At 41.9% G+C, this 18,318-nt stretch overlaps 1 protein-coding gene across 2 annotated transcripts in view; it reads right to left on the bottom strand.

The window, feature by feature from the left end:
- The window catches only part of ubtf (upstream binding transcription factor), a 71,230-nt gene extending 53,121 nt beyond the window's left edge, over positions 1-18,109 (bottom strand). For both annotated transcript variants that reach the window (XM_085966288.1, XM_085966289.1), the window contains exons 1-3: positions 18,000-18,109; positions 6,863-7,035; positions 5,086-5,169 (exon numbers count right to left, since the gene is read on the bottom strand). In XM_085966288.1, coding sequence (XP_085822414.1) covers positions 5,086-5,169; positions 6,863-7,035; positions 18,000-18,054 — 312 coding nt within the window. In that variant the 5' untranslated portion in view covers positions 18,055-18,109. The remainder of the gene's footprint in view (positions 1-5,085; positions 5,170-6,862; positions 7,036-17,999) is intronic.
- Between the last annotated feature and the right edge of the window lie 209 nt (positions 18,110-18,318).

The raw sequence follows: 18,318 nt of genomic DNA, 5'->3' as shown, positions 1-18,318 counted from the left end.
TTCAGCCTCAGACAGATGCTAGGGAGAGGGATGGAGTCAGTGACTAAACAATGGAGTTTGTGGCGGTCTTACCAATATTTAATTGGAGGAAATTTCTGCTCATCTAGAACTGGGTGTCAAACCACAGTTGCAAGGCTGTGTTTTAAAAGTTTTGAAGCCAGCCAGCAGATAGCAGAGCTAGATTTCAAACAGTAGCCGTCAGCCGGCACTACAGGATAAGAAATGGGTCTCCATTTTAAAATCTACGCTGAGAGAGAAAGCAAATGAGGTCTTTATTATTTTTACGCATCAATGTTGAGAAATGTACGGCCCAGATTTTGCAGTGGGTAATGACGGTGCTGACCGCAACTTCAGGATGTAGCGCACGCGCTTCTAAACATGGAAATCCTGAAGTTGAGGTCAGTCATTTACTGCTCCAACACAGGCTGCGCTGTGGATCCCCCCAAACCACCCATAGCTGGCAATCAGTGAAATCGACAAAAACTGGAGCTTTGCAGTGCTAATATCGCTGTTAAACACCCCATTAAATGTTAAGCCTCGTTAGAATAGGTGTAACTGGGGTTTGAACAGCATATTGACATGTATACAACTGTTCTGGCCCGGAAAAACTAATTATTTGTAAAATGTCAAATTTCCACATGATAAAAATTAGAATTTAAGTTGTTTGTTCCTGATATTTCAGCTTCTACCTTAACCCCATGTGTACGTCCCAATGTTTATTTTGCTTTCTGTAACTTTTTTTTAATTTTAAAAAGTGCAGATAATCAGTGCTGTGCATTTTCTGGTTTGCTGTCTGAGAATTCCTAAGTGATTGGCTGCTTAGACAGCTTGATGACGTCACTGCAGCATCACCCTAGGAATCCCCTTTCCACAGCGCTACCAATCAATCAATTATACGTCGAGAAACCTAAAGTTTTTGCCAGTCGTCATCGCATTGCCACTGACCGCAAATTATGGACCTATATTTTATATTATATACTATTTAAAGACTTGCATTTATATAGCGCCTGTCACGACCACCGGATGTCTCAAAAGCACTTTACAGCCAATGAAGTAGAGTCACTGTTGTAACGTGGAAAACACGGCAGCCAATTTGCGCACAGCAAGGTCCCACAAACAGCAATGTGATAATGACCAGATAATCTGTTTTTGTTCTGTTGGTTGAGGGATAAATATTGGCCAGGACATCGGGGATAACTCTCTTGCTCTTCTTCGAAATAGTGCCATGGGATCTTTTATGTCCACCCGAGAGAGCAGACGGGGCCTCCGTTAATGTCTCATCTGAAAGACAGCACCTCTCCGACAGTGCAGCACTCCCTCAACACTGCACTAGTGTGTCAGCCTAGCCTGGAGTGGGGACTTGAACCCACAACCTTCTGACTCAAGAGGCGAGCGTGCTACCCACTAAACCACAGCTGACACTCTGCCTTATGCAAATAAAACCATTTGTTGCATTCAAAAGCCTGTGGGTTTTGTTTGGTAGAGTAACTAGTCAGCTTTTAGCAAGCATAAATCACACGGCGGCATATAATACATTCCAGTGGCGAGTGTACAGAGCAATGGTTCTGTGCTACGATCCCAGTCATTTACCTCGATGCTGGGACGGAAAGGGTGCACATTGGATCATAACCAGTGACTAGTGAAGAAAAATTAACAATTATATTATATTAAAAGAGCTAGAAGTTGCTACACTATGTTATGCATGCCAAGAGAAAGAAAATACATTCTATGAAAAGGAAATGGTTTGTACGGGCAATTAAATGTATTGAATTCCTATCTAGTGGTTTGCACTATATCTTGGAGGCATGAAGGTAGCTCATGAATATAAAAAAGGGACATTGGCCAGCGGTGGAGCAAAGGCATCTGCTGCTGGCCCCGAAGAAAGCTGCCCACAAAGATCTCACGATCTCTCTGGCGAGAAGTTTGCCTTTCTCGAGACGGTCAGATCAGCGTCGAATAGTGGGGAATTCAGAGTGCGAGTTGCTGTGACAGTAACAAGCTGCCAATCACAATGCAGAATTCTCACAGACAAGACAAGGAACCAGGAAGAAGTTGCTTTTAGTCAGACTTAAAAAAAAAAAAGTTGAGAGCAAAACAAAGACTGGAGCTCTCGCATGAGGAAACGGTAAACCTGAAATAAATGAACAAACTTTTAAAAATGGATAATTTTTTTAAAAGTCTCTTAAAAATTGTAATTTGTCATCATTTGTGGAGTGTCAAATTTCTCCATAAATTAAAATGTGTTTTTCAGGGCCACAACGTTTGCTGTTAAAACCCCAGTTACACCTAATCCAACAAGGCTGAACATTTCACAGAATCACAGAATCACAGAAACCCCACAGTGCAGATAGAGGCCATTTCGGCCCATCGAGCCTGCACCGACACATATCCCACCCGATCCCCGTAACCCCTACACCAACACATATCCCACCCTATCCCCGTAACCCCACGTATTTAATCCCCCTAACACTAAGGGTCAATTTATCATAGCCAATCAACCTAACCTGCACATCTTTGGACATTGGGGTATTTGGCAGAGATATTACTGCGGAAAAGCCCACTTTTCATCAGTTTCACAGATTCTGGCTCTTTTGGCGAGGGGGGGGGGGGGGGGGGGGGGAAGGGGGTGCTGCTGCCCACAGTGCATCCAGCGTCAGAGCAGCGAATGACTGACCGCAACTTCAGGATTTCAGTGTTAGGATGTGCATGCACTACATCCTGAAGTTGCAGTCGGTTTCAAAGGGGTAATAATGGCGAACACAGTTCGCTCACCGTTATGCCCACCGCAAATTGCTGGCCCATTGTTTTTGGATTTCCCCTGCCCTTTTTACTCTAGATATTTTTGACATGTTACTTTCCACTCTCTTTGGTGAGTCCATGCTCCCCTGTATTCAGTATTAGAGAAACTATCATTGTGCACTATGAACAGACAACCCTTTTTTTTTTAAAAAGATTATTTCAGTCACTGGTTTTATCATGTAGGTCAACAGGATCCCCATCTTCAATAGCGGCAGAACACTAGAACAGACCTTTTTAGGCCTTAGCTACCAAATTTATAACAGTGTTAGAACAAATGACTAGTAGCAATAAGAAAACTTTTTTTATATACAGTAGTTGAGCTTCGCTAGCACACAACTACAAGCATTATTCCCCTCCAACTAATTCTCTTTGCAGATAGACTGTTTTCCTAGGAAGGCCCTAACCAAACCTCAAGAACAGCGACCTCCTCTGCACCCTCTTTGGGCTAATAGAGTAGGTCTGGAGCTGTGTAGCGTTTAAGTAACTTTCTGTTCAATTCATATTTTTCTCAACACATACCGGAAACAAATTACACAGCATGTTTGTATTTGAATTGAGTGGCTTGGCTTCGCCAAGTAAACTGTCCAACCTACAAACCATAAACTGGGACATGATTTGAGTGTGCCAAGTTGGTGTAAACCCATTAAACACTATGAAAGAAGTGAAGATGCCAATGTCAAGCTAAATCATAGATAAAAATATTTCTTGTTAACAGGAGTGTGTGAAACTCTAGCCCAATGGCTCCTGTAATTAGAAACAGAGATCTTGATGTGGGGTCCTGAAGAGGCAAACTAGTACCCAAAAGCATCTCCAAATCCGAGGCCTCCAACCCCAAGGCCCAGAAGGAAATAAATTCCCGTAAAATGTAATTTCATGGATATGGTTTTATTTTGGATCGGGTGGGAGAGCCGATACTATCAGGGAAAGCCAAAGACCCTTTGAAATGCTATCCGTGAACCATGAGGCAACAAGAACTTCTGGAGCAGACAAGTGGAGTTATATGTACAGGAAACTTTGGTTTATCCGGCAGTTAACTGTCTGGAATGCTCGAGCCACCGGCAAAATTCAGGAGTCGGTTCAGTAAGTTTTTTTTCTTTTCGTTGCTTTTTTTCCCCCACCAGTCAGGCTCTGCAAGGTCTAGCTAAAGTTGTTGCTTAGCTACAGAGATGCTTGCAAGCTACGGCCGACTGTTTAGAAGCTAAGCAACAGGGTTTGTTGCTAGATACGGAGCTCAAAAGCTTCCGTATGTTTTAACATTAGCGCTGGTTTGTCCGGCAGTTTTGATGGGACGGCAACAGCTCGGTCCCGTCGGTGCCGGATATCAAAGTTTCCTGTACAAAGTTTTCACAAGAATGGACATAAACCAACTTGTTTACTTATAAGCCCAAGTAGGTGGAATTTCTTTGGCATTTACACAACAACCTATCTTTTGGATCAGAGGAGAGAAAGACATCATTTGCAATGCATGCCCAAGGAAGGTACATAAAAAGGGCGATTTCCAGCCTGGTTTTTAAATCCCCAAAACAATGCAAGAGCTTCACGATGATATGGTCAGAGCCTTTTGCACCGAGAGAAACAGACAACTATCTTAAATTAACGGCTGTAAAAACCCAGTATTTCTCAGATGTTTCCATCAGGTTTAGTTATCTGAGCCTCATCATCTGGCTGCTTCCATTTCCTTGCAAAAAGGATTTTTTTTGGTTAAAAAGGGAGGAAAATTGCGAGGACCTTACCTTTGTGGATCTCCATACCAGAGCATAGGAAACAAACCCATACATTTTTTAGTTGAACGACTCAAGGTGCATGAAAAATGCCTTTGTCTATTCATCACGCCACAAGGCTCCCCCTAATGGTGGAGTAGCTAATTCTTTCAAAAAAAGAGCTGAACGAGCAGCCTCCAACAATACATGGTAAACCAAAATAGATTACAACATTTGTCCAGGTCAGAGATTAGTGCTAGTTAGTTGAAATGTACCAATTTATAATATCCAAATATATTGCAAGACTGTAATTGTATTCAAGTGAACTGCTCAATGCAAGAAGAAATCCTCAATAACTGCTTGGATTTCATGGCTGCAATACTACGGACTTGTCAATAAATACATTTCACCCACCTCCTCCCTCCAAAATATTATGAATGCAACAGAATTTTAAAATGATCACACGGTGGTGTACAAAGCAAATTTTATTAGTGTCCCACATTCTTTTCTTACCCCCCTCCCACAAACTGCATAAAACGTAACGATGACAAGAATTCAGTTTTGTTTCCTCAGACCAAATGCTCACCTTGAGTTTTTTGCCTTTATAGGGATTCCTCACATGCTCCTGTGCATCCACGATCAGTTCTGATAAAGTGCGGAACTTTCTCACCTAAACACAAATTTAAAACTTAACAATGAAGCAAAAGAAAAAGAGACATACTCGAAAGGTGGTTCTTTGAATGCAGTTCCAAGCTCCACACTCAAATAGACAAACAAATGGGAGACAACAACACTGGCAACGCAAGAGTTAACAGCCTGATGTTCATGTACAAGGTCTCACTCAGGAACTGCACCTCAGTTGTTCTTTGGGAGGAGGCGCAAGGGGCTCCTAATGTATTGAGATCAACGAGGGAAACAATATGTAGAGAAAGCACATCAAGGTCATCCAGTCTAATGGATGGTGCAACCTCAGTGGCCCACACATTAGGATTGGCAATTCCATTTCATGAAAAACTCCAGGTAATTCCTCTCCGACTTACCAAAGCAATCGAGAAAGATTGTAGTTGCCCATGACGCAACAACCTAAGCTACCTACAATAACTGGCGATGTCCTCTTATCTCAGGACTATAGTAATTCCACCCACATCACATCTCAGAAGTTTACTCGCAAGGTTAACGATTCTCTGTAAATGTACCCTGGCATCTAACCCAATTCTGCCTATGGATTTTATAGGTGCATCATAATCTTACCATCACTGTCCATTTGAAACATATTTAATGAGACAGCATCCAATCCCTTCATTTTGAAAACATAAATCATGTCCCCTCCAAACCCGTGCTTCACTGAAGTAAATTACCCTGTCTGTCAAAGCCTATCCCCAAAACTAAGAGCTCTAAGATTTGGGGTCATCCGGTAGTCCTCCTCTGCACCCTCTTCAGGCTCAACTAAAAGTGAATACAATAGTTCATGCACAGGCTATGTGTCCAAGTATAATATCCTTAATTTTGCATTCAGTGACTATGACTGGGACCTGAAACTCTTATTTGCTTTATCAATAGCTATCTCATACTTCTTGTACACCATTGATAAACAAGCAATTACTACCCTCAAGGCCTTTTCTGGATCAGTTTCGTTGAACGGACATCACTGCCTGGTATAGGAATGTCTGGAGTTACTTAATCCCATATGCATGACACCACACTTGCCCACATTAAATGGCATCTGCCATTCATTTGTCCATTAACCCAACCTTCCAAAATTAGCCTATAATAACATTGATTTGTTTTTCAATTACAAAGCCTTTCATTATCAAATGTTAAAATCCTACTGTTTAAGCCATCCTTTAGATCACCAATAAAAGGTAACATACTCCGGTTCTGTTGAAGCGTATGGCCTGCTTTTACCAGCATAAGAGTTTTTTTAAAAATAGAAAAATATGTTATCACTCATTTATACATTAAAAACCCTGTCCAAGGTAAGTTTATTTTTAGCCCCGTTAAAAGTGTTCAAAATATTTAATTAAATGGCATTTTAATTAAATGACATTTTAATTCATTTTAAATGTATTCATTATTTATTGCATGCGTTCGTGTGTTTGTTATGTACAGAACTCCGCTAAGCATGAATGGGGATTCCCTTCTTTTATCAGTTGGGCCAGCCCATGTGATCCCAGGGTCACCTGCACCCCTGCCCGCGCAGACCCGGAGAGGCCCAGGATCGCAAACCTCAGTATCTCCCGGGCCACCAGGTAAATGCGCAGATTTTTTTTAATTTTTTTTATTTTTTATTTAAATAAAAACAGGTCGGAGGCATCTGCCCGCGGGAAGCCTCCGATCGCAAATTTTGGGCCATTGTCTCTTACTTCATGCGAGATCTCCGTCCACTTCTGTTTGCACATCTCTGCTGTATAATGGGCGAACGTCACTTTGTTCCAGTCCATGTGTGACTCCGTTGTTTTAAACTTCATCACGTCATTAGAAGGAACTATGCTCCTCATGCTGTCCAGCAGACCCAGGAGATCCTCTTTTGGCCAATCTGCAGGGGAAAAAATGAATCAACATTGGGGTGAGCCTCAAACACAGCAATTTCAGAAATACTTCTTAATTAAACAATGGCACCTATCAAAAAAAAGCTTTAAACTGAACAGTTAGTAGACAGAAAATCCAGATGCACCGAATTTAAATGTCAGTGCGCGGCTGTGGATAATAGCTACCCTCCTTAAACAAACACATAGCGGAGAGGACCCTTTCCCCCAGATGCAGAACACTGCCTCCTAAATTTGGTATCGTGGAACCCCCCCCCCCCACCCAAGAGGAACTCTCAGCAGCACCAAAACAGAATGGAGACAGTTTCCATTTAACTAGAATACCATGCGAAAGATGATCTTTTGCAGTCTAGAGTATTACAGGGCTACAGAGGCAGCTGCACCAACAAGCAAATGTCGAGCACAAAAGGTAAAGTGCCCACCCTCTCAACCTGCCTTGCAGACAGCATCAAGAGAAACCCTTTTGCTTCGCGGCTCAGTGTAATCACGCAAGAATGTTTTCAGACTGTCCCAGTCGTTCGCAAGTAAAATCATAAATCTCAATTAATCGCAAGTTGCTCAGTTGTACACACCTTATTAGCATCAAGAAAGCTTCCACTTTGTAAGCTTGCAATGGTATGTGAAAAGTATTTGAACACTGGCTTCAAGAGAATGAATATAACCCCGTGGGATTGGATGTACCAGCTATCCAATTTGCTTTAAATCTTAAACTATGGACTCCTTCAATAGAATATAAATCAGAAAGGTGCCAGGTTCAATTCCCATTCTGTGCAGAGTTGGTGACCTCAGCCAGGCCAACGGTACCAATGGCCTTAGCTCTGCTGCCGAGTATTCCAGTGAAGGCGAGAGTATTGGGCGAGAGCAGGAGTTGATAGGAAGAGAAAGAAAGAGAGACCAAACTCCCTGTGTTTGTAAGAGTCCTTGGTTTCTTCGTTCACTTGCTCGATTATAGATCAACAAAATAACACTCTGGGGAAAGCATGCAGAGATAACATTTCAGCAGAAACAAAGCTCAAGATTTTTTTAAGCTTAATACTTTGGCGGTGGCCTTCTCTCTCAAAATAGCACATCCACTTTCTATTGCAAGCTTTCAAAGAGGAATTCTTCTGAATCTAGTTAGACATCTATAGGTAAAGGAAGAAAACAGTTCTTGAGCAACGTGTCAAATGGAACCTCTGCAGGAATTTTCAGGGAGAGTGAGGAGCAAAGCAGCCTAAGCAATACAAAGCCCACCTGCATGGAATTGGTATGAAACAATCAGGACTTTGTTCGAGTCTGCTCAAGAAACAATACACCTTAGCAATGAGTAACACGAATTATTGTTGTCTTTTGCACTCAAGTCTTGTAAATTATACTGGAAATCATAAGAAATGGCATATAACTTCTCCCTTTAGAGATCATGGATCGATAGTTCAGACTGTTGCAGGAAATGCTCAACAGCCTTGTGTTCAGTTGAGGTTATTGAAGAACCATATATGGGCAACCACATTTGTCCAAGATCATCCGAGTCAGACTCATGTGCTAACACCTTGACTTTACTTGGTGTTTGTCACGACATTACACACACCTTGACAGGTTGCTGAACAGAAAGGATAATGAGGTTCTGGCAACACCAATACTAAAGCTGCAAGACATACTTTAATAGCAGCCATGATCAAATCCTTCTTTCATATGTAACTCACTCTTATAAAACACACTGTGGTTATGTCTGTTCAGATCCTCCCTGCTGTTCCACTTACTCCTACGAGAACCTGCCTCTTCAAACTCAAGCCTGTCAAAGCATGCAACAGGAAGGAAGTGATCACCAGAACAGGACTGAGTTTAACATATCTGTCTCAAGATAATCTTACAAGATCAGTTTTGTGGTTATTATAATCCCAGGACATTGGGGAAGATCACGGAGCACGGTGCAACAATCTCAACAGTCTACTCCTGCAGTAAGCATCTGTGGAAACAAGACCTCGTGGGGTTTTTCCATATTTGATAAAAATCCCACCTTCTTTGTACACTCAAAATGTCTGCCTGCCAATTATCCAGATATAACTAAACATGAAAATCAGAAAAAGGCTGCCACTTCAGGCAAATAGTTCCCTCATTCGCCTTAAAAGATGCAATGGCCTCTGCCTCACCCACTCCGGGACAAACATTACATTCCCCAACAATCTTCTGCGTGAAGGAATTTCTCCCAACCTCTCTCCTCACTCAAAGATGTTAAACTGATGGCCACTAGCCAACCAGAGGAAGCAAGTCTTTTCCTATTCACGGTTATCAAAACCAGAATTAAAAACGTCTGTTAAACCTTCTCAACACCAGTGGAAATAGCCCCAGTATCTCCACATAACTAGAGCTTCCCATCCCTGGCATTATCTGGGTAAATTTATGCAGTGCTGTGGCTTTAATGTCCTTTCTAGAACGGGTGCATTATAAAACTGTGGCCAATATTTACGCTTCCACTATGCCCATTTTATAAAATCCAAAATGTCCTCTATTTTATAGCTTTAATAATCCACCTGCACTTCCAGGAAATTATGTACTTGAACCCTCTGTTCATCCAGATCCTTCAGCTTCTTTCCATTAAATATAGACTCCCATTCCTTCTTTTTCTTCCCAAAATGTATTGCCTGACTTACCTACATTAAATTGCATCTTCCAGCTGTTTGCCCATTCTAACTTGTTTGTCTTCCTGAAGTCTTTTACAGCCCTACGCACCATTTGTCAAACCTCTTAATTTTGTCTCATCAGCAAATTTTGAGATTGTGTTCCCTATACTCAAGTCCAAAACATCTATATCTACCTAGAATAAAAGTGGACCCAGCATTGACTCCAGGGTAGAACATTATCAATCCTTCTTGTGTGAAGGAAAAGCCATATTCAGAAAAATTACACCAGCCAATGAACAGAATTTTGACTTTATTAAAACATGACATACTGGGTCGGGATGTCTGGAAGCCTTAACAATCAAAAGCTGTAAACAGCATACAGGCTTTTGAGCTAAGATGGGTTGTTGACACTGAAACAATAGCCCTATTGAAGTAGCAGGTTGGAGGTTCCTCCAAGTCTGCAGCATTAGAAAAAAGACAATGATTCATCCAGTTAAATTGTTTTAAACCAACACTTCGGGAAAGAATCACAAAATTAAAGAAACATATGCCTTTGTAAAAATATCAAATGAAACACGGAGACACGATTATGTATTGCAACCAGTTGAGGTGTTCTATACGCAAAATACAAACAGGAGACTTTGATAAAAGTGACATCAAATAGAACCACTGCTGTCACATTGTTTTTATAAGCTTGAGACACCTACACAGCAGGCATAATTCTGCAAGCTACAAGCTGATCTAACAGTAATAGAAAGGGTCAACAGAAAAATGACAAGATAATTAGCTTACATCAGCAGGAAACTTCAAAGGATATACCACTGAAAAAAGGGTATAAATATAGAACTTTCAAATGGGAAGATAGATTCGCTGGAAGGGGCAAAGCGATTCTCCGGCTTCAGAGGCAGACTCTGTAAGCCTACAACTCTGGGTCTCGGGTATCAAAGGTATTTGATTTTGGTGGATATCCTGGAATAAGAGTTTGGTGGATATCCTGGAATAAGACTAAGAAATGTAAAAATGTAACAAAGTTAAGATTTGAGAATAAGGATCTCTGATAAGAATTGTAAGTTTTCTGTATTTGGAACTGTTAATGTTGCGATTGAATCACCAGCTGTAAGTTACATGTCATTCTTTAATAAATCTATATTTTTTTAAGAATTCTCTCACATAGTACTTCTGTATCAAACTCGCAAACTCAATCTCTGTACTCTTGGTGAGGAGTTGCAGAATTCTGAAGGAGCTTACCGGACCCTCATAATATCCGGAAGGTTACAGTCTGGCTAAACTTTTTTTAAAGTGCTATCTGGAGGACAGCAACATCTTCAGGTCATTCCTTTCTTTTAGGGAGAGATAGTCTGGACCTTTAGAGCCAATTAAGCGTCTTTAGGATTCGGCTACCTCTAACTTTAGTTGAAGGTGAACGTCTGGGGAATACGCCTGATCTGGGGTAGCCCGGAAGGGGCTAGGACTAGTAACAATCCTTTCACTAGAATCTGAGCAACATCCATTTATCCTAACTTTGCTTCTTGTCCAACTAATCGAGTTTCCTCTCATACCACAGCCCCGAATTTTTCTAACAAGCCTCTTGAGAGAGACTATCAAAAGCTTTCTGCAAATTCCAGATACACTACATATACTGCATTCCCTTTATCGATCCAATCATTTCTTCAACAAACACTCGGATTTGTCAAACACAATTTATAAATTCATGCCAACGTCCTTGATTCTAAATGCTCACTCAAAATATTCAAGTTGGCCTTGGATTAACTGGTCTATAATTACCCATTCTACCCTTCTTGAACAAGTACATGACTTCAGCTTTTCTCCAGTCCCATGGAATGATTCACATATTTGAGGACTGAACAATTAGAGCCTCAGCTATCTCCTCTCTGACCTTCTGTACCCTCCACACCCCAACAGCCTAGGGTGAATGCCATCAGATCCAAGAGACTTATCCAACTTAAGTTCTACTATGTGTGTTCAGAACCAACTCCTTTTCTGCAGCTAGCACGAACAATGTTCCTACTTCCTCCTCTAGTACATTTGTGTTCTCAATTCCACCATCATTTGTAAAAACAAAAAAAAAATATCTCCACCATAGTTCCACAATCAGATTCCCTTCTTTATCCCCGTGGTCCCAGCCTCGCAGCTATTTTACCTTTTATACGCTTATAAAAACCCTTACTATTTTCTTTTGTTATCAGCTAATCAGATTCCCTTCTGGCTCTTCTAATCTCCAATTTCACCACTCTGCGATGCTATTTATATCTCAATTAGCCATTTACATGCCTCCTTTTTAAGTGTCATAGCTTTAATCTCTCCGTTTACCTACGAACACTATACTATGATGCACCCCCTTTTCGCCTTGTACAAAGAGATTTTGTACTCTTACACAAAGATTTTTCACTGCTGGTCGCCAACTTTCCTGTCCAGTTGACTTGAGCCAAATCCCCTTTCATGTTGCTGAACTTTGCCTTTTTCCACTTCATCTTTGACTCTTAATTATTGTTTTCCGACATTACACAGCCACCATTTCTCAATTGTTCTCCTATCCTCAAACTACTTGCCCAACTTCACGTCCCAGAAATGAATCAAGCAATGCTTCTTCCCTTGTTGGATTAGTGTTGCCCAATTTGACCTCATGCATTACATTTAACCCAGTCTATCCTCAATGTTAAACTCACCCAATATTATTGCCCTGTCCTTACTTACATTTCTGAACTATCTTCAGATCTCTAGCTCTATCTCATCTCCGCTTTTTGATGTCCGGTAATGCACAACAATTGTACTATTTCCCTTCCTACCTCTTTACTGTCTATATGGATTCTCTCAACCTAACTCCCTAAAATGCCCTTATGTTCCTTTAGCCTTCTCCAAAGACCAAACATTTCTGCCTCAGAATCTATCTTGGGATAAGCACTCCTGTCCCATGAAAGTTATTCCCTTGAACGCCTGTGGTGATTTTCGTGCCTATTTTTGATTAGACCAATAAGCACAGCGAATAACCTACCGATCATCCGATGCAGTGAAGTCCTGATTCAGAAGAGTTGATTCTCCCCCTTCCATTCATCTGGGGAATGGCAACAATCAGACATTGCCAGAATGCAGATGGCTCTTCTTCTGAAGTAGGGTGAACTTCCTTCCTAACTCTCAAAATCATGTTTGTATTGTCTACTGTTTGCTTTTCCCTACTGAAAAACTGACAGATCATGTGTGTGGCAGGAAGAAAGTACCTTAGGTGCTTCAAGAAACTCTCCGGCATGACCGCCGCTTGTTCTCCAGAGTGAGATTTCCCCCAATGAGGAAATCTGAAATTATCATTCAGACATGACTGTTAAGCAAAGTCTCCTGGCCTGCAAACCACAGTCCTACCCACATAGGAGCATCAAAAGAGAGATGGTTCATATACTGTTGAGTATTTCCAGCATTTTGTTTTTATTGTATATCGCTAGCCTGATGGGCATCAGGAGCCCACATCACAATGGTCCTGATTTTATGGTCAGCAGGCGCTGTTCATTACACGTGCCGTTGCCCACAGACTTTCCATGGGCATTTGCATTGGAAGTTGCAGTGATCAGAAATCCAAAACAACGCTTTTTTGGGACCTGTGTGAACAGGGCAAGCAACTGTGTATCTCTTTAACTAGATTGAAGAATTCTTACTGAGGCATTGAACCAGAAGTGTAAGTTAGAATAGTTAATTCAATGCCAAATCATGTACAGAAAGCGAAATCAAAAGAGGGAAAGAAAGATGGGATTGAGAGATAAAGAGAGACAAAGTAAAATCTAATAATTAAAACCTGAAGGAAGGAGATACCGTGTTTGCAAGAGTTAATTTTCAATACCAGAGAGGTTGTTTGGCAGTAATTAAGACTTACTACCAATAGTCCCTGTAAGCTGCACTTTGTCCTGCGCAGCCTGTCCCTTTTAATGCACGGTCCCTTTAAATTTCAGCGCATGTTTGGTATTTACAATGTAAAAGCCGGTGAGTGGCCTGCGCGGGGCCTTTCAGATTACTGCCCGGCTGCGCACGTACCTTAGCGGGAACATTACTTACGTCATTAAAAATCCACTTACACTAGAATGGACAAGCCCTAAACTTTTCTGGCGAGTTCAGTGGGTATCTGGTGTGCAAGTACTGGAACTCCACGCGTTCCGTGTGTTTCAATGGCGAGTCTCTGGGCGAGATACCAGTGTAGCAAAGCTTCTGGGAGGAGCTTGGCAACTCGGACAGCAACTTCCAGAGTTCCGCGTTTAACTGCCTATCTGTGATCACCAGATGTTGCCGATCGCCTCATCGTTATTTTTACCAATAAATCTGGGCCATTAACAGTTTGTGGATGAACTTAACACAAAACTTCTTCTAATTCCATGTAGTCTCTTTTTCCTGAAATTATTGGGGTCCTGCCCTGGATTGAGATTTTCTATACACCAGTAGTACATGGAATAACACTACTTCACCCATTATAGATTTAGCTGAAAGGACTACATTTATGGCCAAAGGGATTCCATCCACCCTAGCTAGTCAACAAAAACTGAACAATGTTCTCCCAGTCTTGGCACAATCCAAAAGAATAGAACAACAGTAGAACTTGGGTACACCAAGAACTATAAAGCCAGATAACATCAAGAATGCTAAAACATTGACTTATTTCAGAGCAAGACCTCAAAGCCTTCAAGGCGAGCAGAGGCTTCTGTTGATGTTCCACACCTGACTGGTGGCACTATGGTTCGTTGCTATGTGGAGTAGGTCCATGCTGTGACCACGAGGACGATGCCAATGAACTTGATACAATTTAATGCTCATGGAGAAACTCTTGGCACCTACTGTCCTCCTACTTGGGGCTCAAACCCACACTTGTCAAATTACCAACTAGGCACTTTCCTCCTGGGGGTGCAGGATTGAAATGATAGAGAAGGAAAATGGAATCTTCTTTGTGATCAACATGGCTCCAAGATGACATGCTTGGTGATGGAGGATTGGAATCAATCCAACCCTGCAAGTCAATGATTTAACAAGCTGTATTAACTGGGCAAGCAGTGGGGAGCTTACCAGTGCTCTTGTACACAGCATGGTTTTAGCTGGTTAGTAACCCTACAAATTAGTGGTCTGTGACTATTGGCTCTTGAAAACCTGTGTCTAAACTCTTAACCTGGGTAAGTCTAATGTGTCCCTATGTGGAGAGTGTGGGCTCCATTTTGGACAAATACTGTATGGATTTCTCAGTAGCTTGGTTGGAGACTCGAGGGCAAAAATGGGTTTCCTCTCATATTGGACTCTTGGCCAACCAAACCAAACTCAGCCTCATCTGTTAATTTAGAGCATGGCTTAAAATGTGCTTTTTGGACTTGGCCCATTCCAGGAACAACTAATGACTTGTATTTTATTCCCTGCTTAATCTGGAGCTCTTCTGTCCTGTGCAATGATGGCCTGAGATGCGAGTACTTATTGAGGGGTGATGTCTCAAATGGCACTAGCCATTCTTCCCAGTGTTCCGCGTCTACAATGAAACCCATCGCACATTTTGTAATAGGCTGTGCACATGGAGAAATTGGGAGATGCGGTCATCAATCACTGGAAGGAACAAACTGCAAGGAGGGCTTTTTGAACTTGGGTGAGGGTACTGACCGAAATGGAGAATGATCAAAGAGGTGCTCTGACCAACAAAAGTGCAAAGTCTCAGCCAAAAAAAAAATGGAAAAATTCTGAAACTTTAATCAGAGGCGGGTAAGGGGGTTAGTTGTTTTTTTTTTTTTTTTAAATGTTTAGAAAATCTCAAGAGATTTCTTACAAGGCTTGGGATTTGGGAAAGCCGTTATGAGCTAACCATGAAATAACCAAATTGGATTGCACAGAACAAGATATTAACAATATGATTGCTCCCAATTTAAAAAAAGATGGAATATTGAAACAAAACTTTTAGTACTTTATACTGATTCCCATTTGTATAGACGAGGAAGAAATGATAAAACATATTCCTTCCAACATTTAATTTATAAATAAAAATCTTTGTCCTTAATTCCCCTTTCTCTGTCCCATACAACTTTATAAATATTCTTCACGTGATGGCCCATAAGTCAAACCATGTCTTTAGTAGGCCACTAACAATGGCGGAATCATTGTGTCCCCAGTATTGTCAACTCTCACTTTATGAACATTGTTTTGGTGATATATGGTCAAAGTCTTGATTTGGTGTGCAAGGCAATAGGCAAACATCTACAATTGCTTCCTAGAGCAATCGTTGCCCAAATATTGCAGTTCTGCTTATAACATTCATGCAAAGACATGGACAAATCTCAGTTTGACTGAATACGGGTGAAACTAAATATTTATACTACACAAATGTTGCACTAAATTTTCATTGAAATACAGGGGTCTCGACAGAGTAGATAGAGAGAAACTGTTCCCATTGGCAGAAGGGTCCAGAAGCAGAGGACACAGATTTAAGGTGATTGGCAGAAGATCCAAATGCGACTGGAGAACGTAAGTAATAGGAGCAGGAGTAGGCCATTCGGCCCCTCGAGCCTGCTCCGCCATTCAATGAGATCTTGGCCTCAACTCCACTTTTCTGCCTGTTCCCCGTAATCCTTGACTCCCCCTGCAGTTCAAAAATCTGTCTATCTCAGCCTTGAATATACTCAACGACTCAGCCTCCACAGCTATCTGGGGTAGAGAATTCCAAAGATTCACAACCCTCAGAAGAAATTCCTCCTCATCTGTCTTAAATGGGCAACCCCTTATTCTGAAACTATGACCCCTGGTTCTAGATACCCCCACAAGGGGAAACATCCTCTCAGCATCTACCCTGTCAAGCCCCCTCAGAATTTTATATGTTTCAATAAGATCACCTTTCACTCTTCTAAACTCCAATGGGTATAGGCCTGCTCAACTTTTCCTCACAAGACAACCCCTTCATCCCAGGAATCAACCTAGTGAACCTTCTCTGAACTGCCTCCAATGCAAGTATATCCCTCCTTAAATAAGGAGACCAAAACTGTACACAGTACTCTAGGTGTGGTCTCACCAATGCCCTGTACAGTTGTAGCAAGACTTCCCCTACTTTTATACTCCATGCCCCTTGCAATAAAGGCCAACATTCCATTTGCCTTCCCAATTACTTGCTGTACCTGCATGCTAACTTTGTGTTTCACGTACGAGGACACCCAAATCCCTCTGTACTGCAGCATTCTGTAGTCTTTTCTCCATTTTAATAACATTTTGCTTTTCTATTCTTCCTACCAAAGTGGATAACCTCACATTTTCCCACAGAATACTTCATCTGCCAAATTTTTGTCCACTCACTTAACCTATCTATATCCCTTTGCAGACTATGTGTCCTCACAACTTGCTTTCCCACCTATCTTTGTATCAGCAGCAAATCTGGCTACAGTACACTCGGTCCCTTCATCCAAGTCATTAATATAGATTGTAAATAGTTGAGGCCCCAGCACTGATCCCTGTGGCACCCCACTAGTTAATTTGCCAGCCTGAAAATGACCCATTTATCCTGACTGTTTTCTGTTGGTTAGCCAATCCTCTATCCATGCTAATATATTACCCCCAACACCATGAGCTCTTATCTTGTGCAGTAACCTTTTTTTAAATGTGGCACCTTATCGAATGCCTTTTGGAAATCCAAATACACTACATCTACTGGTTCCCCTTTATCCACCCTGCTCATTACATCCTCAAAAGAACTCTAATAAATGTCAAACACGATTTCCCTTTCATAAAACCATGTTGACTCTGCTTGATTGTATTATGATTTTCTAAATGTCCTGCTACTACTTCCTTAATAATGGATTCCAGCATTTTCCCAATGACAGATGTTAGGCGAACTGGCCTATAGTTTCCTGCTTTCTGTCTCCCTCCTTTCTTGAATAGGGGCGTTACATTTGCGGTTTTCCAATCCGCTGGGACCTTTCCATAATCTCGGGAATTTTGGAAGGTTACAACCAATGCATCCACTATCTCTGCAGCCACTTCTTTTAAGACCCCAGGATGCAGGCCATCAGGTCCAGGGGTCTTGTCAGCCTTTAGTCCCATTAGTTTGCCAAGTACTTTTTCCTCTAGTGATTGTTTAAGTTCCTCCCTCCCTTAGGAAAAACCTTTTTACACAGCGAGTGGTTATGATCTGCAATGCACTGCCTGAGAGGGTGGTGGAGGCAGATTCAATCATGGCTTTCAAAAGGGAATTAGACAAGTCGCTGAAGGGGGGAAAAAATTGCAGGGCTACGGGGAAAGGGACTAGCTGAAGTACTCTTGCAGAGAGCTGGCACGGGCTGGACGGGTCGAATGGCCTCCTACTGGGCTGTAATGATTCTACGAAACCCTCACCTCCATCAACTCACCTTCTTTTACATTGCTCAGTTCAACAGTTGCAGCCATGGTTGTCTCACCGTTCATGCTGCTCCACTCTCACCAGGTTAGTGACTACTGTCCTTCCCAATCTGTCCAACGAACTGCATGGAGCAAACGAGCACAAGGTTAGCCAGTCCCACAGGACCAGGGCTGCACCAGCCAACTCCCCCCTGTGCGTGTCTCTCTCACATGCCACTATAGTCAAACCCCCAGTGCTTACGTCTCGCCTCCTTCCCTCCCTCTCGCCTCCTCCTCCTCTTTCCCTCAAGTTCCAGCGAGAGTAAACAGCTCGGAGCAGCGGCTGGTTGA

Source organism: Somniosus microcephalus, chromosome 24 (genome assembly GCF_052327205.1).
Source record: "Somniosus microcephalus isolate GS21.2 chromosome 24, FLI_Smic_1.0, whole genome shotgun sequence".
Classification (NCBI taxonomy): domain Eukaryota; kingdom Metazoa; phylum Chordata; class Chondrichthyes; order Squaliformes; family Somniosidae; genus Somniosus; species Somniosus microcephalus.
The sequence above is the reverse complement of the archived record's forward strand: the minus strand, read 5'-3'. Positions and strand labels throughout refer to the sequence as shown.